General features: G+C 41.5%; 1 protein-coding gene across 1 annotated transcript in view; it reads left to right on the top strand.

The window, feature by feature from the left end:
• The window catches only part of LOC125892021 (voltage-gated potassium channel subunit beta-2-like), a 202,408-nt gene that overhangs the window by 25,266 nt on the left and 150,306 nt on the right, over nucleotides 1-26,836 (top strand). Inside the window, exon 6 of the mRNA XM_049581741.1 lies at nucleotides 10,228-10,271. Coding sequence (XP_049437698.1) covers nucleotides 10,228-10,271 — 44 coding nt within the window. The remainder of the gene's footprint in view (nucleotides 1-10,227; nucleotides 10,272-26,836) is intronic.

Below are 26,836 nucleotides of genomic sequence, written 5' to 3' on the forward strand. Positions count from 1 at the left end.
AAGGCCTTTTTTCCCAGTTCAGTCCTTACACTTGGTACAGACAATAGCACAACATCTTGCAATCTCAAGCTATAGCTACCACCAGCTTTCTGAACAATCAAAGAGCAGATATAAGAAGGGAGCATGCCTAGCATGGCTTTATAGATAAACAGGTACCAGTGACTGAGCCTTCGCATAATCAGTGAGGGCCAGCCAATCCTGGAATACAGAGTACAGTGATGAGTCAATACTGCACAGTTTGTGACAAATCTCAGAGCACTGTGATACGCAGTGTCCAACATCCTCAAACAATAGACTGGAGCGTTCATGTATAAAATATCACTATAATCAAGAAGTGGTAAAAAGGTTGCAGAAATTAGTTTCTTTCTGGCCTCAAAGGAGAAACAGCTCTTGTTTCCAAAATAAAACCCTAATTTCAACCTCAGCTTTTTAAGAAGATTATTCACCTGAGGTTTAAAAGACAGGCAGTTGTCTATCCATATGCCCAGATACTTATAGCAGGAGATAATCTAGTTTCTTTCCTTGAGTTGTAACAATATCTAAGGTGTTGTGAGGTTCTGACCTGTTCGAAAACAACATTACCTTAATTTTGTCAGGATTTAAAAGCAATTTTAGTTGAAAAAGCTGAATCTGGAAGATATTAAAAACGGTATGCAATTTGGCAAGGGCCTCCATGATGGAGGGGGCAGCAGAGTATACCACTGTATCATCTGCATAAAATTGAAAATGAGCTCCACCCACATTATGACCCAAATTATTAATATAAATTGAAAATAATAGCGGACCTAACACAGAACCCTGCGGTACACCATTACAAATGTTTAACCATTCAGAGGTGAGCCCATCAAATTGAACACACTGCGACCTTTCTGACAGATAGTTCACAAACCAACCCAGAGCCTGATCAGAAATACCAATATTAGACAATCTTTGTCACAAAATGAGATGGTCAACAGTATCAAAGGTCTTGGAAAGGTCAATAAATAGTGCTGCACAGCACTGCTTCTCATCAGCAGAGTCAATTAGATCATTCACCACCTTCATAGCTGCTGTTATAGTGCTGTGTTTCTTTCTGAAGCAAGACTGATGCTTAGAAAGAATGTCATTTGTGCCTAAAAACTCCTTTAACTGCTCACTCACCAAATTTTCAAGAATCTTAACTAAAACTGACAATTTATAAATTGGCCTATAGTTATTCAAACAACTAGGTTCTCCTCCTTTATGTAGAGGGAGGTCATAGGCTGATTTCCATATTTTTTGGAATCGAGTTAAAGCTAACAGAAAGGTTAAAAAGATAAGTCAGAGGTGGTGCAATAAAATCTGCAGCTATTTTTAAGAAAAAGGGTTCCAAGTTGTCAGGGCCAGCAGGTTTCTTAGGATTTAACTTGGTCAAGGCTTCATGTACATCAGTAACCGAAAATGGGGAAAAGCAGAAAGGTTCATCTGTGCCACTTTGGACAGAATCAGGAACTGAAGTGCACACAGAAGCAGAGTCAGAAATGGAGTTGAACAGTGAGCCACAAGATACAAAATGCTCATTAAAACAGTTAAGCATAGTGGGTCTGTCAGATATAGTGCCAGATTCTGTGGCAATACAGGGGGGCAATTCATTTTGATTTCCACTGACAGATAAAGCTTTAATAGCTTTCCAGAATTTTCTAGGATCATTCAAGTTTTCAGTGTTAACAGAAAGAAAATACTTAGATTTAGAACTCTTAACTTGAGAAGTAAAACTATTTCTAAGTTGCCTGATATGGAGCCAGTCAGTCTCAGAGTCTGTCTTTCTAGCCTTCGCCCAGGCCTTGTTTCTTTTGTGCAGAAGACTAGATAATTCTGCTGTAAACCAGAGGTTATCTTGACCCTTCACTCTAAACTTACGCAGAGGTGCATGTTTGTCTATCATTTCCTTGAAACCTTGATAAAAATATGTCCAAGCAATTGCTGTGAGGGTCCTAAGGACAGAGAGATGTTGTATGCTGTAAAGCCCTGTGAGGCAAATTGTGATTTGTGATATTGGGCTTTATAAATGAAATTGATTGATTGATTGAACTGAATTTCAATATCATCAATTAAATAAATTTTGCTCCACTCAAAACAAGTCAAATAAAAAACCTGTTCAACAAAGTGCTTAGTGTCACGTTTAATAATGACACGTGGTTTACCTTTCAGAACCTTTGTGTCTCTAATTGCAGCCACAACACAGTGGTCACTAACATCATTAATAAATACTCTCACAGCAGAGTATTTATGAGGGACATTTGTCAAAATGAGATCAATCAAAGATCACTTACTGGGACATTTAATGTTAAGACAGGTGGGACTATCCACAATGTGAGTAATGTTTAATGAGACACAAAGGTCCTTTAAGTCCTCTGACACAGACGTTAACCAGTCCAAGTTTAAGTCACCAAGTAAAACAATTTCCTTGTTATCAAGTTGATGTAAAAGGCCTGACAGAAAGGTCCAAGACTCACTGACAGATGAAGGGGGCTTGTAGCAGCCAACCACCGTAACTACAAGGCCCTTAGACACCTCAATATTTAATGCCAAAAATTCAAATTGTTTACCAACTGATTTAGATACCAGCAAGGATGCACACAACTTATTTTTCACATAAATGGCAACACCACCACCTCTCTTAGGTCGGTCAGTACAATATATACTGTAACCATTTATGGAAATGTCAGAGTCAGAGATAGATTTGGTAAGCCACGTTTCTGCTGAAACAATAATGTCAGCATCAGTAAATTCAGCCCAGATCCGAATAAAATCAAGTTTGGATAACAAACTACGTACATTAAGGTGAAGGAGGCCCAAACCGGATCTTGACTTAAAGTCAGCCGGAGTGGCAATATTAGTCAGACCGGGGTTTAGCTGCACGTTACCAAAAAGCAATAATAACAAAAAAAATCAGGCATCTTCTTCTTATAGTCGAAGCACACAACGCATCCTTTACCTTAACATGATTAGCAAGGTACAAAAGCGTGTCAGAGTTCAAGAAGCAGTCCTGAAGAACCATAATGGAAGGATATCGAGCGCAACAACCAAAGTTAAACGAGCTAGTAGGCTCGGATAACAAAATAAAATGGAATTGTTTGTGTAACACACCGGAACTTTTACAAGGAACACTCACCACAGGTGACAAGACAGTCATGAGCCCACTCAACTCCTCATGATGAGAGTACTTTTCAGAATTCAACACAGACATGAGGCAGAGAAGAACCAGGATATGAGCCATGTTCACAGCTCCACCAGCCATCACCAAACAATAGATAAGGCCTCAGGCTGCTGAGCAGGGTGGATGGTGAGGGCCTCAGGCTGCAGAGCAGTGTGGATGGTGAGGGCCTCAGGCTGCTGAGGAGGGTGGATGGAGAGGGCCTCAGGCTGCAGAGCAGTGTGGATGGTGAGGGCCTCAGGCTGCTGAGCAGGATGGATGGTGAGGGCCTCAGGCTGCTGAGCAGGGTGGATGGAGAGGGCCTCAGGCTGCTCAGCAGGGTGGATGGAGAGGGCCTCAGGCTGCTGAGCAGGGTGGATGGTGAGGGCCTCAGGCTGCTGAGCAGGGTGGATGGTGAGGGCCTCAGGCTGGAGCAGGTCAGGCAGATGCAGGACGCAGTAGTTCCTGGCTAAAGTCAAGCCCCACAATAGCAGGTGTTGGGTCTCAGTCTTCCTTGCTTCAGATCTGGGCTAAAGACTAGCCCCACTGCAGCAGCTCCTAAAAGGTAGGGTAGGCCAGAGCAGGGTAGCTTCCCAAAAAGATAAAAATAGGCACAATCCACAGAGCTGGATGTATACTTCTAAGGGTTGGTAAAACAGCAGTAAAAGAGCTTGAGTGAAAAGTGTCGAAAGATACTAATAACCAAATAAATTTTGATTGGGGACTAGGTTAATTGATAACTCTAAATTGTCCGTAGGTGTGAATGTGAGCGTGAATGGTTGTTTGTCTCTATGTGTCAGCCCTGCGATAGTCTGGCGACCTGTCCAGGGTGTACCCTGCCTCTCGCCCGATGTCAGCTGGGATAGGCTCCAGCCCCCCTGCGACTCTCAAGAGGATGAAGCGGTTAGAAGATGAATGAATGAATGAATGAATTTTGCCGTGATTTCCACATGTTGTATTTTAACGAACTCATCCTAGGGATTTCATCCAATCGACTTCAAATTTTTTACAGATCATCCAGAGACCATGCTGATCAAAAGTTATTAAAAGCTTTTCTCTGTGTCAAGGGGCGTGGCCGCTATGGCGCCTCCCTCGCCACCAAATACGTTTGGCTTTTTGATGGCTTCAGCAACCTCATATCCTCATGAAAATTGACACACAGGTCAAGAATGGCAAGCCCTTACATCTGATAGGGGCGTCGCCCATGGGAGGGACAAAATGCCTCTATAGCGCCCCCTTGAAATTTTCAAAAACCCCTCCCCATAGGGTGTTCTTTGGAGTTGGAACATGAAAACTGGTACACATGTGTATGTTGTCCAGACGCACATAAAAGTCTCTGGCACCAAAGGTCTACTCCAAATAGGAGGTCGGCCATTTTGATTTTGACTTGTCATTTTGGCGTAATTTCCACATTGTTTTTTAACGAACTAGTCCTAGGGATTTCATCCAGTCGACTTCAAATTTTTTACAAATCATCCAGAGACCATGCTGATCAAAAGCTATTAAAAGCTTTTCTCTGTGTCAAGGGTCGTGGTCTCCACGGCACCACCATATATGATGCATCGCCATGCATATTGAAGCAGCTCTCTCAGAGCAGAGCCCCGCCCTCAATGCCTCCATATGCTCGTAGGCAATCTTGCTCATGGCGCCCCCTTGTAGAAATAGGAAATGCCCTACTATACATTTACATTGTCCGATTTGCTCGAAACATCACGTGTGATAACGGTCCACCCCTAAACGCACCTGCCCACATCTGGTTACGCTCGTAGCGCCACCTGGTGGATGAAGGAAACATTGCGTTTTTTCGCTCCTGCCAGGTTTTTTCTCCCTTCTCGCTTCGCACCACAGCCTCCGCATGCCTCAGGCCCCTGCGGTTGCATGAGGGAGCAAGGGCCCGATCACAACTGCTTGCAGCTTTAATTATTATTATTATTAGGGCCCGAGCACCTAGCGGTGCGAGGACCCTATTGAAATGCAAGGATTTTTTATTATTATTATTATTATTATTATTCCTCCAAATGAATAGCCTTTTTGGGAGGCTTAACATACCCGAAAACTCATGAAACTTTGCACACATCTCAGAACTGGTGAAAAATTTGATATTTTAAGGGTCTCGTGTGCGGGTTCCAAAAAATGGCTCAGTAGCGCCCCCTACAAAAGTTTGAGGAAACAGCCCCTGAAGCTACTTTAACCTACATGTATGAAACTCGGCAGGCTTATGTAACGCCCAGAGACGTACAAAAAAGCCTCCTGGAGGCATGCTCTAAATCCAACAGGAAGTCGGCCATTTTGAATTTACTGTGCAATTTTGGTGCATTTTTGGCCATTTACAGGGGTCCTAAATGAACGAACTAGTCCTAGAGATTTCATCCGATTGACTTCAAACCATGGTCTGTCCCATCCCAAGACCTTGAAGATGAAAAGTTATCAAAAGCTTGAGTTTTCGTCATAGCGAGAAGCCACACATATCAGCAGAAACAGCAGAATTGTAGCTTTCCGACAAGGCCAAACACTTGTTGGTAATCCAATGTTTTCTCAGCGAAAAATTACAATAAAATGATGTATAACAGAGCTTTCATACACACTAAAATGACCACTGCGGCCCATAGGAATGTCGTAGAGAGACCAAACCAAAACTGGCCAGTTTTGGTTTGGTCTCTCTACGACAAAACCAAAACTGGCTTGTCCGTCTCATTGAGACCTACAAATCACGTTCCTAAACCCAACAGGAAGTTAGCTATTTGCCCTTTCAAAGTAAGATTTTGCCTCAAAAAATTTTTTTTTCAAACTTTTTCAAAAACTACCATCTCCTAAACCGTTTATTGTATTGGCTTCAGACACACACACATAACAGGCCAACTCCTGCTGAACAGATTCTCTGAATAACTTTGTAATTACTCGAACTGTTTTTTTTTCGAATTTTATGGGCTCTTACAGGTAAGGTGCCACAAAACCTCCTGATGATCTTCGCGCCACCTAGACACACTAAAATTGCCACTGCAGCCCGTAGGAATGTCGTAGAAAGATAAAACCAAAACTGGCTTGTTCATCTCTTCGAGACCTACAAATCACGCTGACCCACACCCCTGATCTAAATCCAACAGGAAGTCAGTTAGTGCCTCTAAAAGAAATATGAGCAAATGTGGAGAAATTGTCAGCCATCTGAAACTTGCACCAAGATCGCATTTTTTGACTCCACAAACATAAAAAACTATATGTTTGCGTTCGGGACGAGTGTATCTCTCTGTTGATATGCTCAGATTGACGATTGGACCCACGGTTTGGGAATGAAAGGGAGGACTTTGAGACATTTTAAAGCCATCTCCATCTGCCTGCTCTCACACAGCTTCTCTCTCTCTCTCTCTCTCTCTCTCTCTCTCTCCTTCTCTCAGGATGTTTGAAGGGCAGGGGCACAAGGAAAAAAGTAGCCTGAGTGTCAGACTGAAGCTCCCACAACCTTCAGTCTGACTTGGCTTCCATTGAAGGCGATTTACAAGGGGGAGGGAATTTGATTTTTCCCTAACCAGTCAGTAGAGATCAACGACTCACCCAGAATCTGACGTCATTAGTATCCATGCCTCGGGGGTGCCGAAAACAAGCGAGCATTGCCCGTTTAAAATGTCTCTGTTGTCGTGCACGCCCAGCTGCATCACCATTAAATCCAGTTTAGCAGCTTCCTTAATTTGGTCCTTCATTAACGTGAGTAGTGGCGAAATACCTTGATAGCATCGTTAATGTGGTCTGTAGGATCTGTAGCGGTCGCCATTGTTGCTATCCTCACCAGTTACCCACCGGCGTACAGCTTGACATCAGAGTGGCGCTGATTGGCTAATCGCTAGAGCCCCGGCGTTCATTGGTCCGTCCAGCGTTTGGACGAGATAAATCGCAAATTCATTAAAGTATGCCAGACCAGAGATGCAACCCTACTCAGTTGAGTGGGCGGGGTCTATGGTCTGGAACCAGGCTAGGAAAAAAGGGCACCTACTGCATGACATGGGGCCCCATTGGTGTGCAAAAAAACAGCATTTGACCCCCCTAAACATGCTCAAAAACTCACCAAAATTGGCATGCATGTAATTATTGGCGAAAAATTTGATAAAATGAAAAAAATTACCCCAAAAGTGCCAAAATGGGCTCTCTAGCGCCACTTAGGCACACTTAAATGGCTGCTGCAGCCCGTAGGAATGTCGTAGAAAGATCAAACCAAAACTGGCTTGTTCGTCTCATCGAGACCTACAAACTGCACAACAACCCTGACCTAAATCCTCTGGAAGTAACATGAGCAAATGTGGAGAAATTGTCAGCTGTGAGCTAGACATCTTAAACTTGCGACCAAGATCACATTTTTGACTTCACAAACTAAATAAAAACTATATGGCCTCATTCGGGACAAGTTTATCTCTCTGCTGGTAAGCTCAGACTGATGATTGGACCCACAATTTGGGAATTCAAGGGAGGAGTTCGACACATTTTAAAGCCATCTCCATCTGCCTGCTGTCACACAGCTTGTCTTTCCCTCTGCTGCATGCAAGTCATTAATCGCCATGACAACGCATTCACTCTGATACAAACAGCCCTCTGTGTGTGTGGGTTTTGAAGGACAGCTTAAAGCAGCAGAATCTTCATTTGAAACAGTATTTATCTATATATCAGTGTTTTCTGTCTCCCACATACTACTACAGCCTTTATTACAGATAATACTGTTGCTACTTTTGGGATTATGACTGTTAAATACATATTGTAACATACTGTAATATAAAGTTCCTCTGTTGCCAAAAATGACCTTGCGTGCCCTTGACAGTGCTTGTTTTATCGACATTTCGACTCTTACGAATAATTTCACTGTCTGCGTGAGCTGGAGGCCAAAACGGTGTGAGTCCAACATCCCGCCCAACTCTGCTTGCAGCTTTAATTTTTATTTTTATTTGTTTATCTTTGCTGTGAGCTTCCCACCACTAGGGGCATCCCTGCTGTGAACTGTGAGAGGTCATATAATCAGCCAGGTAATGCACTCAGGTTTGGCTGATGGAAGGGAAGCAAATAGTTTTAGACCGTGGCGTGGCGTGGCGTGGCGTGGCGTGGCGTGTCGTTGAATGGTGTTTGTTTTATTCTGAATTGGTAAATCTGCATCTGCATTGGTAAGCAGACAATTATTGGTAAAAGTGAAAGTTTGGCTCGTATTGGAAACTGCGGACCTAAAAAATGTGAACAATAAACAGCACCATGATTATTGTTGATCAAAGCTGTAGAGTGGACATGTCATTTACATGCGGCGAAACATCCTCACCATCAGCAACCAGGTGCCCTTGATTGTTAAGCAAAGGGGGTCACTACACCTATGTTACTGAGCACTTCTTTGCCAAGATAACCTATTCTTCTGACACATGCGGCATATCAAGATGCTGACTAAACAACAAGGTTACACAGTTGTGCTTTCAGATTGTCACAATAAAAGACCACTATAAAATGTGTATATAACACAAGGCCACAGATATCACAAGTATTCATGGAGTGTGCCAATGGCTTGCTGACTGTCATAATGTCCACCAGAGCTGTTGCCCAAGAACAGAATGTTCTGTCTACAATGTGGTTTCTGAAAATCTGGCTGAACATCTATCCAGCCTCACAACTGCAGACCACATGGAACCACTGCAGCTCAGGACCTCCACATCCAGCTTCTTCACCAGTAGGATTGTCTGATACCAGCTCCCCGGATGGCTGATACAACAATTGGTTTGCACAACTGAAAAAAAAAAACAGTCAGAAACCATCTCAGGGAAGCTCATTTGCGTGCTCGTTGTCCTCACCAGTGTTTTGACCTGACTGCAAAAGGGGCTTAAGATCACATGGCACTTACATTGAACACAGGTGGACTTGCTATAACTAATCATCTGACTTTTGAAGCTAATTGATAGCACCCAGTCTTTTTCAGGGGCAACATAGCAAAGGGGTGAATACAGATGTGCCTTTCTTTTTCAGAATTTTTTGTGTACTGTCATTACAAAAGATCCCAATAAAGTTCCATTTGAATTAAAGGTTTTAATGCAACAAAATAGGTAAAAATGTCAAGGGGGTATTTACTTTTGCAAGGCACTGTATACCTAGAGTCCTACAAGCATTTTTGTTCAGACGTGTATAATGTAGAGTGCACTGTGCCATTTCACTAATAATGATTGTTTGTTGATTGATGTTTTATGGTGTCTGATACATTGGTCAGGATTGTGCTGCTAATAAAAATAAGTGTAATATGGAAAACAATTGATAAATTTTGGATATTCTTAATTTGCCAGTTGTGCTTGAATCATCAAGGGATTAATTCATTGTATTAAAATCCCAGCTAATAATGATATGTTGTCTGGCAAGTACATTAATTGTACGGCTCAGCAAAAGACATTAGTAAGGACTGTAGAACCATTTACTGCACCAACGCATTCTCACTCCGACCTTGTCACATATCAATGTTTGATCATGGACTTTCCACGCCAACATATGACATGCAAGCTACCTTGGGTGCTCTAGTTGTTGATGTTCTGGGACGTCGTGTCAACTTTAGCCTGTTACATGCATTATGTGTTTTCAAAATACTTTTCTATTTTCACAGGAAATATACCATTTGCATAGAGTCTCTATCAAAATGAACACACTACGTCAATAGAACACCGCAAATTGATGTTTTTTTCCTTCAACAACAAACACACGTGGTTACATTTCCCAACACTCGCATGTGGTTGGGTTTAGGCAACAAAAGCACATGGTCAGGTTTGGGAAAAAAGAACAGGATTTGGCTTCACAATCATAAGCAAACTCTGACCTCCCGGGTCGAAAGTCAGTGGATATTGGACCCAGTCACCATCGCTCCTGCCCACCCTACCACCTTAACTTAAGTTCAACACTCTGGAGTGAAACCAGGTTAACTGTACATAGCCTGTGTGAAAAACAGCACCAGAAAATCAAACATGATTTGCATTTTTATGCACTTGATACTTGAAATAGAATATGTTAATAATGTGATATATACTTTATGATATGCTGTTCTCGCTGTACTTAGATTTTTGTTTCTTTTTTGTCAACAGAAATCTGGGCAAATCAGGCCTGAGAGTGTCTTGTCTTGGATTAGGTGAGTGAAGCACATACATGCAAGTCTGCCTACTTTGATAATTAGACCATGAATATCTCCTGCGGTATAAAGACACAAAACGAGGGAACAAGCACTAAACAAATTCAAGTGCTGTTCAGTCTGCAAGTCAACAGTTTTAAGCTATCATGCTTGCACTCATTTCTATGCCAGCTTTCTCTATTTTCCCCAGCTGCACTTTTAATTTTCCATCAGCGTTTTATACAGTAATATTCTGGAATAATCTCAACTTCAAGATAAAATAAAAAGAGAGATTTGATGTGTCAGTAAGCTGTCAGCAGTACAGCAGTTTATGTCTTTATGGCTGGAAAATATTGACTCATAAACAGCCTTTTTGTACATTTAACCAGTTTTTGTGGCTCGGCACAATAGGATGTTTTACAGACTATTGTTATGGGCGGGACTTGGCTCTAATAGTGGCTAATGGCTGTACAGCCTCCACCAGTATACAGGGACATACATCAGTGACCTCAGCTAGAGAGGGGAGGGTTGTGTTTATCTAAGCAAAAGGAAGCTGATTAGTGGGTACAGCTGTAGAGAAAGCAGGCTCCCTCTGCAGAGTTACTGCGTGTAAGTATACCATTCTACATTTTAGCATGTATTTACATGAACTTTTTGGCTCAACTACAACAACCGGTTCAGAGCTATATTGTCAGAAATCCTTGACTGAGTGAGTGCAGCCACTTCTGTTTCAAATTAAAAGCCCTCATTTCAAATGAAGAGCCCCCAAGCATTTTTGAACTAGTCTCCTATAAAGGAAAAATTCCAGTTACAAAATACAGAAAAGTAATTGGATTTGATTTGATATTTCATTTTGAACATGTAAAAAGATGAATATACAAACAAGCAGACAGACAGAAAGAAAGAAATATATACTAACATATACTAACAATGAAAAGTATACTATAAAAGCAATGGCCAATGCATGGTCACTTTAATGTACACATCAAAAAAAGGAGTGGGAGGAAGTATAAACTTATTAAATCCCACCCCTTAAAGTCATTGAGTGCTAATGAAACAGACAGCTTCGCTATATACCTGTACCTCAGGCTTTTCTTAATATACAATTTTTAAAATCAGTAAAAATCACACTTTGTCTAATTCACCTTGATCTATGAGAGGCCCTTTGAGACATATTTTATACTTAGTTTCAGATGTAATATCATACTCTCATACATACACCGCTATACTCTTACACAAACACTATTATACCCTCTTACATGCACAAGCATACTCTCATACATACATCACTATACTCTCACACAAACACTACTATACTCTCTTATATTTATCATCATGTTTTCTTTTATTTACTGTCATACTCTTAGTGTAACATAGGATAATATTATATGTAGCCTATGTAAATATGTTTGTATGTACATGAAAGTAACAGTATATGTAAAACAAAGTTCTACTATATTTATGAGAGAATAATATTATATTCGAAACAGAATGATAGCATATGTAAGAGAAATTAGTTGTACATGTGAATGCAAATAATCATGTGTAAGGAACAAAATGACAGAAGAGTAAGACAGAATGATAGGGTATGTGAATGAGAATGGTTGTTTGTGTGAGAGAGTTTGACTGAAACGGAAGGGAGTTTGATTGAAACGGAAATAGTACTGAATTCTCAGGTCCTGATTGGTTAGTTTTGATGAAGTGAGAAGAAGCGGGATTGGACGGACTTGGCCCGCCTTCCCAATCATAATATGAGAAGATGGCGGACAGGGAGCAACAGTGAAGCTGTTGGCTGTTGGAAAACATGATGATAAATATAAGAGAGTACAGTAGTGTTTGTGTGAGAATATAGTGGTGTATGTATGAGAGTATGATGTTACTTGTGAAACCAAGTATGAAATATGTCTCAGGGGGCCTCTCATATTGATCTGCTTTCTTTTTGTAATACATAAATGAACATATAAAATATACAAAATATGATTATATATAACAAAATATGATTATATATAATTCTTCCAGTTTAAACATATGTGTAGACCCACATACCTATAAACAAACATCTACTTATTTAGATATTAATATATTATTTACAGAAGAATTAAAAAAAAATAAGTAGAGAAAGTAGACAGCAATCCCTGTAAACACCTGGTGAATGTCAAACCCCTTCTTCATGCCTGTACCTCCTGAATATCATATACTTAACATATACTTAATTTTAAATTGGTGTATGTTTGGACATTGCTTAAGTTCCACATTCAAGCTATTACATAGCTTCACTCCACATATAGAGAAATATAAAAACTTTTCCTGGTTGTATGCGCACTGTGAGTGTTGAAATTAAATGATCCCCTTAAAGAGGCAACAGATAGGACTCGTTGTTTTTTTTCGCTTGGCGCCACCTAGTGTCAGCGATGTTGCTCACACTGTCACAATGACCAAATTGACCGTGGGGATCAGAGATAATCAATAAAATGTAGGCTGTAAAGCCACCAGTATATACCTCTATGTATATGCAGAATGAGAAGGTGTGTGGACACTGAATAAATGAGTAAAGAGACCGAGCAACAATTATCAGATTTATCTAAAGAAAAAAACGAATAGTAATCCAAATAATTATACCAGAATGCACAGTACCAGTACAAACAACTCACAGTAAATTATACCAATATGTACAGTATCAGTACAAACAACAGTAGACACGTAAGGGATAATGTATAGTGAGCCGGAGACTGTTGAAAAATAACTCCTGACAGGGGAATGGATTTATCCCAGGGAGCATATGATAATTTATCCCGCTTAGAGCATGGCTTACTACTAAAACATTGCAATGCTGGCCAGCTAGGAATTAACTAGCAGCCAGTACAGTACTACGGAAGTGCATTGCATTCACTGGATAAAAAAAAAAAAAATTAGACACCTTATCTCGTAATTACGAGATAATTACGAGATCCTTATCTCGTAATTATGAGATCCTGATCTCGTAATTATGAGCAGTGGCGGTTCTAGGCCAGTTTCAATGGGGGGACCAAGCTAGGGCCAGTCCTTTTGATACAGGGGCACATACAAGTACGGTCAAATATCTAAGTCTGAACAATAAGATATATACAGTGGGTACGGAAAGTATTCAGACCCCTTTAAATTTTTCACTCTTTGTTTCATTGCAGCCATTTGCTAAAATCAAAAAAGTTCATTTTATTCCTCATGAATGTACACTCAGCACCCCATCTTGACAGAAAAAAACAGAAATGTAGAAATTTTTGCAAATTTATTAAAAAAGAAAAACTGAAATATCACATGGTCATAAGTATTCAGACCCTTTGCTCAGTATTGAGTAGAAGCACCCTTTTGAGCTAGTACAGCCATGAGTCTTCTTGGGAATGATGCAACAAGTTTTTCACACCTGGATTTGGGGATCCTCTGCCATTCTTCCTTGCAGATCCTCTCCAGTTCTGTCAGGTTGGATGGTGAACGTTGGTGGACAGCCATTTTCAGGTCTCTCCAGAGATGCTCAATTGGGTTTAGGTCAGGGCTCTGGCTGGGCCAGTCAAGAATGGTCACAGAGTTGTTCCGAAGCCACTCCTTTGTCATTTTAGCTGTGTGCTTAGGGTCATTGTCTTGTTGGAAGGTAAACCTTCGGCCCAGTCTGAGGTCCTGAGCACTCTGGAAGAGGTTTTCTTCCGGGATATCTCTGTACTTGGCCGCATTCATCTTTGCTTCAATTGCAACCAGTCGTCCTGTCCCTGCAGCTGAAAAACACCCCCATAGCATGATGCTGCCACCACCATGTTTCACTGTTGGGACTGTATTGCGCAGGTGATGAGCAGTGCCTGGTTTTCTCCACACATACTGCTTAGAATTAACGCCAAAAAGTTCAATCTTGGTCTCATCAGACCAGAGAATCTTATTTCTCATAGTCTGGGAGTCCTTCATGTGTTTTTTGGCAAACTCTATGCGGGCTTTCATATGTCTTGCACTGAGGAGAGGCTTCCGTCGGGCCACTCTGCCATAAAGCCCTGACTGGTGGAGGGCTGCAGTGATAGTTGACTTTGTGGAACTTTCTCCCATCTCTCTACTGCATCTCTGGAGTTCAGCCACAGTGATCTTTGGGTTCTTCTTTACCTCTCTCACCAAGGCTCTTCTCCCATGATTGCTCAGTTTGGCTGGACGGCCAGGTCTAGGAAGAGTTCTGGTCGTCCCAAACTTCTTCCATTTAAGGATTATGGAGGCCACTGTGCTCTTAGGAACCTTGAGTGCTGCAGAAATTCTTTTGTAACCTTGGCCAGATCTGTGCCTTGCCACAATTCTGTCTCTGAGCTCCTTGGGCAGTTCCTTCGACCTCATGATTCTCATTTGCTCTGACATGTACTGTGAGCTGTAAGGTCTTATATAGACAGGTGTGTGCCTTTCCTAATCAAGTCCAATCAGTTTAATTAAACACAGCTGGACTCCAATGAAGGAGCAGAACCATCTCAAGGAGGATCAGAAGAAATGGACAGCATGTGAGTTAAATATGGGTGTCACAGCAAAGGGTCTGAATACTTATGACCATGTGATATTTCAGTTTTTCTTTTTTAATAAATTTGCAAAAATTTCTACATTTCTGTTTTTTTCTGTCAAGATGGGGTGCTGAGTGTACATTCATGAGGAATAAAATGAACTTTTTTGATTTTAGCAAATGGCTGCAATGAAACAAAGAGTGAAAAATTTAAAGGGGTCTGAATACTTTCCGTACCCACTGTATATGTGTAAGGGGGTCTGGGGGCATGCTCCCCCGGGAGAAAATTTTGTATTTGATTTAAAGGCATCAATCTGGTGAATTCTGAGAGCAAAGTTATGATGGCAGAATATGCCTAGATTTCAACAACCTTGTGCTTTTTATGTGTGAAAAATGTTCCATTTTTACTGATAAAAACACTAGTTGTACTATGTTATGGTGAAGGGTTACACTTAAAATACGGCCAAGTATTAGTGGTTAAACATTTCAGTAATCAAAAGAAAAATGACTGACGTACTGATCTGCCTCTGGAGGGCTATTTTAATATTTAAAATCATGTGCAGACAAAATATTCTTTTAAAATTCTCACACTCACATGTACAGTTCCAGATACGCAAAACAATACAAAATACGCAAAACGAAAGGAAAACAAAAGGTGAGATTCAAATAAATTACACACAAACAGGCACAAATTACTGCTTTCCTCCCTCCCTCTCGATTTGCAAGTACAGCACCCTGAATCAGAGCATTTCAAAAGCCCTCAGGTAGTTGAAACCCACTGGATCCGTGGCGTGCGCGATCCGGCCGAGGCGCGGGTGCTGGAGCTAATAGCAGCCATTCAAGAAGCTGCTCCACCAGCCGCGGCCTAGAAGCGGCTCGGCGCTCCGCTCCGCTAAAATTACGCGCCGGGTCTATTTCTGGACATCAATTTGCACAGACCAAATGAGTCAAACAGGAAGTCAGGCGCAGAAAAGACGAGAGTATCCAGTCGATTTTCAAAATAAAAGATCCATGAAAACTCCGGATTGTATTTCACATCACTACACAAACATGATGTGACAGGCATGAGTCAAATGAAAAGGAAAAAGTTTTCAGAGCTTACTTCAATGGTGCTGTGTGTTGCCGTGCAGGCTCAGAGTTGTCTTAAATACAGCCACACAATTCTCTACTGATGTTTTCTGGGTGTTTTCAAGAATGCTCACGAAGTGGATGTCAGTATTCCTCAATATTCCGCTTAGAAATGCGGTCTGCTCTATCAACTCAGGCTCACATTAGCGCTAGGAGAGCGACGTCTGTGGTGAGGCCAGGGAGGGTGAGGGGGAGGGAGGGTGGAGCCGAAGAATTCCCAGTAGGAGCTCCAGCCGGTGCGCTACAGAGTGACGTTCATTTACCGGAGGCATTTTATATCTGGCCAATTTTCGGAGACTGTGGCAGGGCAAATTAGTCAATGTATGGGAAGCACTAAACACTAGAAAACTCAGGCCCTTTTCCTTCTTGTGTGGTGTATTCTGCATGATTCACATTCAGAAACATGCGTTCGTTTGGGGACAAATTAGTGGTCACGTTACTTGTTCCACAGGCGAAGGACCCCAGACACATAGCCTACAGTAAATACACCAGTTGTAGGTAACTTTTAACATAGCCTACGTGAGTCTTTGCGACTCTTGACTCTTGTCCCCTAACTAATGCTTGTTTCTGTTTCACTAACGATATTTTCACACGATTAAGTCACATCCCATTATTTCCCGTTATTTGCTCTGTAAACGTTACAGCAGCCTACAAGCATGCTGTGTCAATAAATCAGCTCAGACACTGTTAGAAATGTAGTATTTAGCCTAATAACATCATGCTACAGCAGTAATAACGTCAGCTTTAGTCAAATGGCTCTAGCTCTCCTGGTAAATGTCATAAACTCTGGACACATTTTCCCTGTATGTTGACATGATAATGGCTGTGTTTCCCAGATCGCTCTTAGCTTAAGAAGATCTTTTTACTAAGAAGGAGTTGTAAGATCGAGCTGACCCGCTCTTGACAGTCTTCTTAGCGACCAAACGCTCACTGATCCAGCCGCGGCAGTCATATTAATATTACACTGAGCAAGGAGATAATAAAACAGTGCGCACCGTATATATTTTGATCTATTTCATACTTCAGATTTATATTGTTTGGCATTAATTGGTGACAGAAAAGAACGAATTTCATTCTGCAGGGAAACGCGTGTCCTTACTGTGCATATTGAATCTTGAATCTATGCTTTATGAAGACCCTGTGTGCGCTCAGAGCTGTGGCACAAGTTACGCACCGAAATCTGGCAGAAAAAAAATAATAAGATGAAAAGTAAGTAGGCTGTGTGTGACTAGCCTATGCACTGATTAAGTGGTGGGTGATCGATGTGCCTGACATCAATTGATTTAGTTTCAGCACCGCGGTAGTGGCCAGCTGCTGTTAAGAGTTTCTTAACAGACTGCAGTTATTTTTATGTTATGTAATCTTTATTCACACTGTATTTATTAATTAAAACGACATATGTCATGTATTGTAGCTTAATTCCTACACAAATATGACATTGTCAGGGCTTAAAGTGAAAAATTTGTCAATCATTCTCCGTCTATAATTTTGCGCCCTACTTGAGCCATGCCCACCTCTATTTATTTTTCACCCCTCTCTCCAGTTCTGCTGTATTAACACTGGGTTTAATATATTTTGCTTCCATCTCTCTGCCCTGCTCTACTCTACTTCAACGCTATTTAGCTTACCAGTAGACTACCACATCCACCTGTTGCATAAAACGCACACAGTAGTGTTTCCCCTAGGACGGAGTTGTAGCAGCGGAGATGAAGCACACGCATGAAAAATAATTTTAAAAATAATTTCACATGCGTGAAACTTTTTTGTATGCTTGCAAAGCACAGCCTGCTGGGATGTTTCTATGTATCTACTGGCACCAGAAGGGCTCTTCAGGACTAAGTACATACAGTACATGTGTGCACAGTATGAGCAGGTGAAATGTCTGTCTAGCTTACATATGAGGTGTCTCAAGATTTAGGAAAATACAGTTTTATTGAATATAATAAAAGTAAAAAGTCACTTGACATGCTGCTGTTTTGTGCTATGACCTATTTAAGTGCTGGAAGTTGTTATTTACGTGACAACGCCTGAACGCAACACAAGCTCAGCATGAGTGCCGTGTTTGTCTGTGCGTAACAGCAGTCTGTTGGTGGTTATTTACACACTGTCCATTTCAATAACTTTGTCAGCTGACAAACTGCGCCGGGCTCGGGGTCAGGTTTGGTCAGGAAAATGCGGCCCGAGCCACACTCCACACTCTGCTCACCTGTGTGTGTGTGGCGGAACTCCGCCGTGCGCGATACAGAGAGCAGAGGAGAATTGTTAACGCGTGACCATGTAGAGACAGAAATGACACGATGACATAACACCATAAATAATATATTGTTCTGTTATTATATGAAGCGTCCGTCGTGCAAAATAATATCAGTTGGGGCTGTGGGCAGGACATTGTTACACAGCTGTGCCTGTGACTTCAGGCAGAGAGACCGCTGCATTAGAGCCGAAGGAGCACGTTTTAAAATACATTTATTTTATCAATTAGTTATTAACTTTTACTATTTTTAGCAACTTGCCCAATAAGTGAGTTGTTAGTTTACATGCCCGACCTTGAGTTTTACTTGCCCCGGGCAATCGGGCAATCCTTATTGTTGAGCCCTGAATTTGAAAGCTATTTCTCAAGACAAGTTCTGTAATTACCTTGTCCGCTTTCATTCTGTTTATATCTTAACAGGAGCTGGCCACTACAGTGGTGCTGAAACTAAATCAATCGATGTCAGGCACATCGATCACTCACCACTTCATCAGCGCATAAGTCACACACAGCCTACTTACTTTTCGTCTTATGATTATTTTTCTTCCGCCAGATTTCGGTGCGTAACTTGTGCCACAGCTCTGAGCGCACACAGGGTCTTCATAAAACATAGATTCAAGATTCAATATGCACAGTAAGGACACGCGTTTCCCTGCAGAATGAAATTCGTTCTTTTCTGTCACCAATTAATGCTAAACAATATAAATCTGAAGTATAAAATAGATCAAAATAGCCTATATACAATGCGCACTGTTGTCCTTGCTTAGTGTAATACTCCGTTGTAATTTCCAATAAATACACATTAAAATAAAGATATGGGATATAGTCAAGATGGCACCACCCGAGTGGCAGCTGGTTACAGTAGTTCCGACCCCCCTTCGTGGATGTGCAGTATGTGTTTCTCAGCGAAGCAGTGGCTAATGTGGCACCTTTCCTGATCTCATTATTATGAGATCCTGATCTCGTAATTACGAGATCCTGATCTTGTAATCTCGTAATTAGGAGATCTTTTCTCATAATTACGAGATCAGGATCTCATAATTACGAGATAAGGTGTCTAATTTTTTTTTTATCCAGTGAATGCAATAGACCTTTTTCACAGCAGACATTTTGACTAGTCATCAGAGGAAAAGCACAGGTGAAACTGATAGCATTAACAATGGCTGAGTTCCAATTAGTGTCCCAGTAAGCTATTCCAGTGTGCCAGCATGCACAATGTCAAAGCCTGTCATGAGTGGAATGCAGCCATCATTGATGCCATTTAATACACCTGTGCTTTTCCTACAATGACGAGGCAAAATGTCTGCTGTGAAAAAGGTCTATGCGCTTCCGTACAGTACAGTCCTCTCTTGTCTAGCTAACATTTAGCCGTGTTACTTACTGATCCATTAGAAAGAAAGCTAGCTGAACATCGGTGTTGAAGCCTCATTGGTCACAGAGCTCCCTCCATCTCTTGAATGCCTGACTGAGGTTTACTCTTGTTTTTCCTCTTTTTTTTATCACTTTAGAAAAACTTTTTGCTCTTCTTTGCCTCTTTAGACAGAGGAGCTCATTTTCTTTTGCTAGGCCATTTTTCACTTGTCCCCAAACTTCGTCCGTCTGCCATTGTGCTTGTGACTCAACTACCTCATGCCCAACTCCTCATAAGGACTCACTCCAGTCCCTGATTGGCTGACCGACCAGTTTCGCAATACATGACGCGTTTCCTGCCGTAAAGCAGATTTTTTCCGCGTAATTTCATCCCCGGTGGCAGAAGCTTATTACAAAGAGTGCAAAGCCACTAAGTAACCTATGTAAACGCTGAGAGTCTGATTTTACTGTGGCAACTTGGCACAGAAAATATTAACACTTTAGGCACAATTTGGACATGTTCACTGTGGCGTGTACTCACTTATGTTGCCAGCTGTTTAGATGTTGATGGCTGTGTTTTGAGTAATTTTCAGAGGAAGGTAAATCTATACTACTATACAAGCTGTACACTGACTACTTTAAGTTATATCAAAGTGTCATTTCTATAGTGTTGTCTCATGAAAAGATATAATGAAATATTTGCAAAAATGGGAGGGGTGTACTCACTTATGTGAGATACTGTATATTGAGGAAAAAATGCTATCTCTTGCCTCTTTAAATTGTAATGCCCCTCTTAGTCACTGAACACTTGTTAATATTTTCTGGTGGTAGGTTATTTTTGATTTTAGCTTTTATTTGTGCAGTTTCAAAATCCACAAGATCAGAAAATGTTAAAAACGTTGATTGTAAAAAAATAATGAGTCAGTGTGATCCCGATACCCAGTGCTGGGAACATAAATTCGGGCTTCACACGGTGGCACGGAAATAATCGGAATATCAGAAATAATTAATAATTATTATTAATAATTAATAATTGGAATGGAAAGGTTGTTTTAGCATGTGTGTATGGACCAAACTGGGATGATGACAATTTTTTAATACCTTTGTTGCTTTACTCCCCAATATATACACAAATCTGTATGACTAAATTCTTACATTTTGACATGTATCTCACCATAACAAGTTGGAAAATGACATATTCTGCCATATATGAAGAGGGGGGAGTCTCTGGAATCTGGCATTATAAGAACCATGATGGTGGGACATTCTGTCACTTCACAGCTGTCCAAAACATGTGGTTTGTGCCAGACAGACATGATTGCCAGTATTTTTTCATTATTGCAAGAAATTCCATTGAGTCATTCACAAGTCAAAAATGTGTTTTATCTGAAAGAAACATGCAATATTTACATCTGAGATCACAGAAAAATAGTTAACCAAGTGCAATGATGTCCTCCAAGACATGTCCCCCACAATGTATATGGTGACTACTGCCCTGTCTAATGCATAATTAGGCCTCAGTTGTCTGGGTGCGCAAAAGGTGAAGTGCGCTGGTTTTGTCATACAAAGTTTGATGTCAACTGGACAATATGGAGATATTTGCATCTTGAAAGCCGGACTACAAATGTGGATAGACAGGGAGAAACACACGCAAGCCTAACACGTGGTAAGATATGATTTTCCTCACTATATGAAGTGACTGATGTAGAGTCTTTCCAATAAAAAACGATTACATTTATGAGTCTCTGAGGGGCGAACGGGCAGAACTTTTTTGGACGCGTGTTCTGGGCAAAAACAATAAACCAATGTCCAATACTGAGTTGCCTTTGAGTGCGGTGACCCATTTATTTGCTTTCTTTTTATGCTCATCTTAGCACAGGTAAAACACAGGTAAATCCACAGGCTACCCTGACTTGATGGAACACGGATTGAACATCAGCCATCACTGCCACAGGTTCTTGTCTGAATCGTGTGAGGACTCCTAACAAAGAACTGGTAAGGTAAGGGCCCCTGTAGAAGCTGGCTCTTGAGAGATTTTCCTCTGAACTCGGCTTCACATGACATCATTGAGGAAGTTGGTGTATTCCTGGTGGAACTTCTCATCTCTCTCGAAATGCCTCTTCAAACCAAGAAGATGCTGCTTAGCAACACAATGATTGTTTGGCAGAGAGACATCTTTGTTCTTAAAGGAAAGTTTCAAGCTGTAATGTCCATCTTGAAGCTTCACTGAATCCTTCATGATTTCCATGAACTTGACATCATCTCTCGACATCTCCTCTTTGTCCTCTGATGTCTGTTCATTAAAATCGTGGTTGTACTGATCATTCAGTAATTCCTCCAGTCTTTCTATGGAAATCCTGTCAACAGTAGCAGCGGGGTGGCCACTCTCACACCACTTATCACTGCATCCCTGAAGGGGGCCATTAATAACCCACCCCAATAGGGTCCTAATGGCATAGGGTCCATTTCCACGACTGTTGACTACTTCCCAGGGTTCAAGCATTTTGGAGGCGTTGGTGCCTATCAACAACTCCATATCAGCTTGGATACGAGGAACATCAACACCATCCAAGTATGGCCACTTAGCCAATTCCTCTTCTTTGATGAGGTTATCTGTGCTTACAGGCATCCTCTTCTGGGTATAGACCTCTGGTAAGTCGCAGAACCGTTTTCCAGTGAGACTTGAAATCTCCAAACCTGTCAACTTGTAGCTGGGAAGTGATGCTCTTGAGCTCATGGTTCGTAGACTGATTTGAGCTTTTCTTTCATTCATATTCAGCTGCCTCATCAGGTTTTCTGAACAAAATGTGGCTGTACTGCCTGGATCAAGAAATGCATACGTTTGTATGACTTTGTCTCCTTTGCTGGACTTCACCTGAACAGGTAGGATGGACAGAATCCCATCATTGTTCCTGGCCCCTGTATGACCACGTTTGCAGTGAGACCAGTGCGCTGCTCACCGATGGTTCCTTGGGCTGTTTAGGGTCTGTGTTGCTTGCTCTCACCTTTTGATTAATGTACAGAACGCTAGGACAGTTTTGGCTGCACACCTTACAAGTCAAGCGCTTATCGCAGTCCTTGCTCTTATGCCCACTGCATAGGCAGCCAAAGCAGACTCCTGTCTCCTTTAGAAAGTTTATCTTGTCTCTGCATTTTCTCCTCCAATCGTGGACACTGCTCCAGTGGGTGACCTTGAGAGCAACACATACAAACACTTGTGTTCTTTGCAACTGAAATACTTGGCCGTAGAGCCTGATTAGGCTTTCTGGGTTCTTCAGATGCAGGGGTTTCAATGTTAGTAATGGTGGTTGCAAAACTGTCTCCTTTAAATTTTGGCTTTGACTGTGATTTCATACTGTTCACATTTTTGCTTGCTGTTGTGAGTTGTGTATTGTGAATGTCCCCAAAGATTCGGTCAGACAATATTTTAACTTGATGCTCGATGAAGGTGACAATATCAATGAACCGTGCTCTGCATTTGGATCTTTCCAGTATCTCACATGCAGAAATTCTCCATTTTTCTCTTAGCTTGTATGGAAGCTTCAGAATCACTGTTCTCACATTTGCCGGCATATCCAGTTCTCTCATGTAGTGCACATCCTCCATTGCATTACAACATTCACGCAAAAATAGTGCATATGCTTGAAGAGATTTGATCCTCAGGTTTTCCTACTGGCCAGTTGAGAACTTTCTCCATGTATGCTGCAGTGATATTGTGTTTGTTCCCAAAGTGTTCCTTTAACAGATGCTTTGCCATGGCATAGCCTCTGTCTGGAGCCATATGCTGACAGCTATGCACTAGCTCTTTTGGCTGACCTCTTGTGTACTTGTCCAGGAAATACAAACAATCCCCTTTGTTGATGGCATTGCTCTCCACACAGTGTTCAAAGGCTCTGATAAATGTTCGATACTGCAGATGATCACCATCAAAAACTGGAATTTCCCTTGGTGGTAGTAAATGAGCAGTTTGTTGTTGTATTAGCAATGTTGATATTTAGGGGACCAAGCCCGAGGGTCTCCGGGGGGACGTTTATACAAGCAGAAGCGTTTCCTAGGACCAGCGATGCTAGGAACCCTATTGTTTTTGTAAAGATTTTTATAATTTTTCTCTATTTTTATTCTTCCGATGATAAAAGTGGTGCTGCAGGCTAAACCGTGCAAGGGAGGATGGTGCAATTTGGAGGGTTGGTCCAGACCCCTGCACGTACCTCAGACGCAAAAAACTATATATGTCCGCCTGCAGGGGGCACTATAACCAAGGCCAACGCGCTTTGGCCTATAACTCCCACACTGTATGTCGTACATTCAAAAACGTTATATCCCCAGATTCCCTGAATAGGGCTGAATCACTTTGCAACTGGCCACGCCCACTTTCGCCTATAATTTTTTTTTTCGACCTCCTCCTTGGGATTTTGTCCAATCTGCGTGAAACTTGGCACGTACACTTGTCACCTAGACCTGATCTAAAGTTAACAAAAATTCCGCAAATTATTACTGAACAAATTTGAGTAGCTAGCTATAAAAATGTAAACTGTTGCATATCTCAGTCAAACTTAATGCTATTAACACCAAATCTCAGATCCTTAATTGGCATGACACTGAGCCAAATTTGGCAAATGTTGGCCACTAGGAGGCGCTACAAATATGGGAAGTTTATATCTCTTGAACAGCTACACCCATTTCTACGAAATTCGGTCAGTATGATGTAGGGCCATTCCTGAGGCCATATATTGAAGGTGGTCATGACTGGTCAATGTGGGCGTGGCTTATTATAGGATAAACAACAAACATTTACTACAGCTGAACTATTATGCTGAGGGCTGTGAAATTTATAGGGTACATATAGAATAGGACACAGATCTTCCATACCAAAAATTGTGCATATGCTCCACTAGGTGGTGCTATAACGAATGCAAACACATTTTTGCGTGTAACTTCCACATTTTAAATGACACATTCATAAACATTATATCCATGTGTTCCCTGAATAGAGCTGGGTTTTCTGACACAGGCCCCGCCCACTTCTGCTGCACATTCTCTTTGCTTATTTGCCACATGTCCAAAACCTACTTTTTCAAACTCCTCCCACAGTTTAAGCACCACCTGCATGAAACTTTGCACATAGAATCTCCAGATGTGTCTGATCAAAAGTTATCAAAAGAATGTTGGCACTCCAAAAAATATGCTAGTTATAATCAAAGTGAGCTAAAAAACACATATTGTTTCATATTTTGGTCAAAATAAATGCTTTCAACATCAAACTTAAGTCACTTGTTCCCGCGGTCATCAAGAGGCTCTATGCCAAATTTGGTGCAAATCGGCCTATAGGTGTCGCTATAACAGATGCAAATGCGATTTTGCCTGTAACTTCCACATTTTAAACAACACATTCATGGACATCAATGCAATGTATTTCCTGAAGAGAGGTGGGTTTTCTGACATAGGCCCCGCCCACTTCTGCTGTAATTTTCCCTTGCTAAGTCACCACATATCCAAAACCTACTTTTTGAACTACTCCTACGGTTTAAGTGCCATCTGTGTGAAACTTTGCACATACAATCTCCAGATGTGTCTGATCAAAAGTTATCAAAAGAATTTTGGCACTCCAAAAAATGCGCTCGTCATAACCAAACAATCTTTTTTGCTAGCTAAAAAACACATATTGTTTCATATTTTGGTCAAAGCAAATGCTTTTAACATCAAACTTTATTCACTTGTTCTGGAGGTCATCCAGAGGCTCTGTGCCAAATGTGGTGCAAATCGGCTAATGGGGGGGGGGCGCTAAAATCCACAAACATCAAGTCTCAAGTACAAGATTTGAACAAAATTTGGTGAGTGTGATGTGGGGTCACTCCTGAGGCCGAACATAAAGTTAAGTAATGATTGGTCAAAGTGGGCATGATTTATTACAACAAATCCAAATCACCACACTTTCAGCCTTTCACACTTCCAGTGCACTTCCCATTACAGCAAATACCGTGGCTCGAACGTCGGCCCATGTCCCTGCGCTCGCCCTGAGCCCATCGTGCTTCGGGGCCGACTTCCGTGGGCTCCGTGGGGCACGGGGGCCGAGTTGCACGGGAAGGCTTGGCCCCCATTCATAACTGCTTGCAGTTCTAGTTCATTTTGTCTTTGCAGTAGATTGCAGAATGCTGATGCTTCATCGTTTCTTTGAAGTGGTCATTGAGACTGAATGACATTTGGATTTGTTAGTTGCACGAGGATCCAAAAGAGGTTTGCTTAATGTTTTTCCATGCTTTGTTTCATTTAGTTGAACGTCTTGACTTTTGTTTTGTGTTGCGTTCCAATATGCATGTTGTTGTTACATAAATGGTTGTTGTTGTTGTGAGTCCACAAGAGTAGGTTGATAGTCTTTTGCCTGTGGGTTAGGAGTGGTAGATATTTCCTTTAATGTTGTTCCCTTTTCATGAGGGTTGAAAGTGGTGGATGTTTCCTTTAACCTTTCTCCTTTCTCAAAATAAGATTCCATTCCATTTGATTTTGTATTTGAGGGAGTTTTGCAACTGGAAGCTGTTGATACTGCTAGTTTAGCAGCAGAGGTGGCCATTTCAGTATCAAGCTCCAGTTTTTCCTTTCTCCTCCTTAGCTCCTCTGTTTGCTCCTCCACAGTGTGTTTCTCCTTTAATGCTGCAGCGTGAACTTCAAGTGCAGCTCTCTCTGCTTCAGCCTGAATGCGCGCTGATGCAGTGGAAGACTGACCACTTCTTGAGCTGGCGTGACTTTTCTGGCTTGATTTTTTACTAGATACATTTGTTTCCACGTTGGAGATGCTGTCACTGGGTTTCACTTCATTCTCTTCAAATTCGTCATTGTTCACATTTTCAGCAGGTTTGGGAACATCCGTGTTTGCCATTTACACTCAGTAATTTTGCTTTGAACCATATCTCATGTTTTTCCTTTTCTTCAGGAAGTAAGTATTTTAACAGAGATTCATGTGTTTCCTTTGCTTCATTACACAGAGTTTTGCATTTGTCAAAAACATAATGCACCTCAGTTTCATATTCTCTGTCCTGCATCAACTCTCGAATTGTTATTTTTAGATTAGCTGCCTTGTTTAGTTTGGACTTTCTTATTTTTTGCAGCATTACCAGTTTGCCCAGCAGTGCTTTTTGCGTTAGTTTAATGGGACGCTTAATGACCGATTGTGTTTCAGTTTCGGTACTGACCACACCCCCACTGGGCTGTGTGTCAGCTGCAGCGGACTCATCAATATTACAATTTATTTTGTAACCTTGTATCAGAATCCATAACCAATTAAAGCTGCAAGCAGCTATGACCGGGCCCTCGCTCTCCCGTGCCACCGCGGGGGGCCAGCAGCACGCATCACTGAAGCAGTTATGT

Source organism: Epinephelus fuscoguttatus, linkage group LG7 (assembly GCF_011397635.1).
Source record: "Epinephelus fuscoguttatus linkage group LG7, E.fuscoguttatus.final_Chr_v1".
Classification (NCBI taxonomy): Eukaryota; Metazoa; Chordata; class Actinopteri; order Perciformes; family Serranidae; genus Epinephelus; species Epinephelus fuscoguttatus.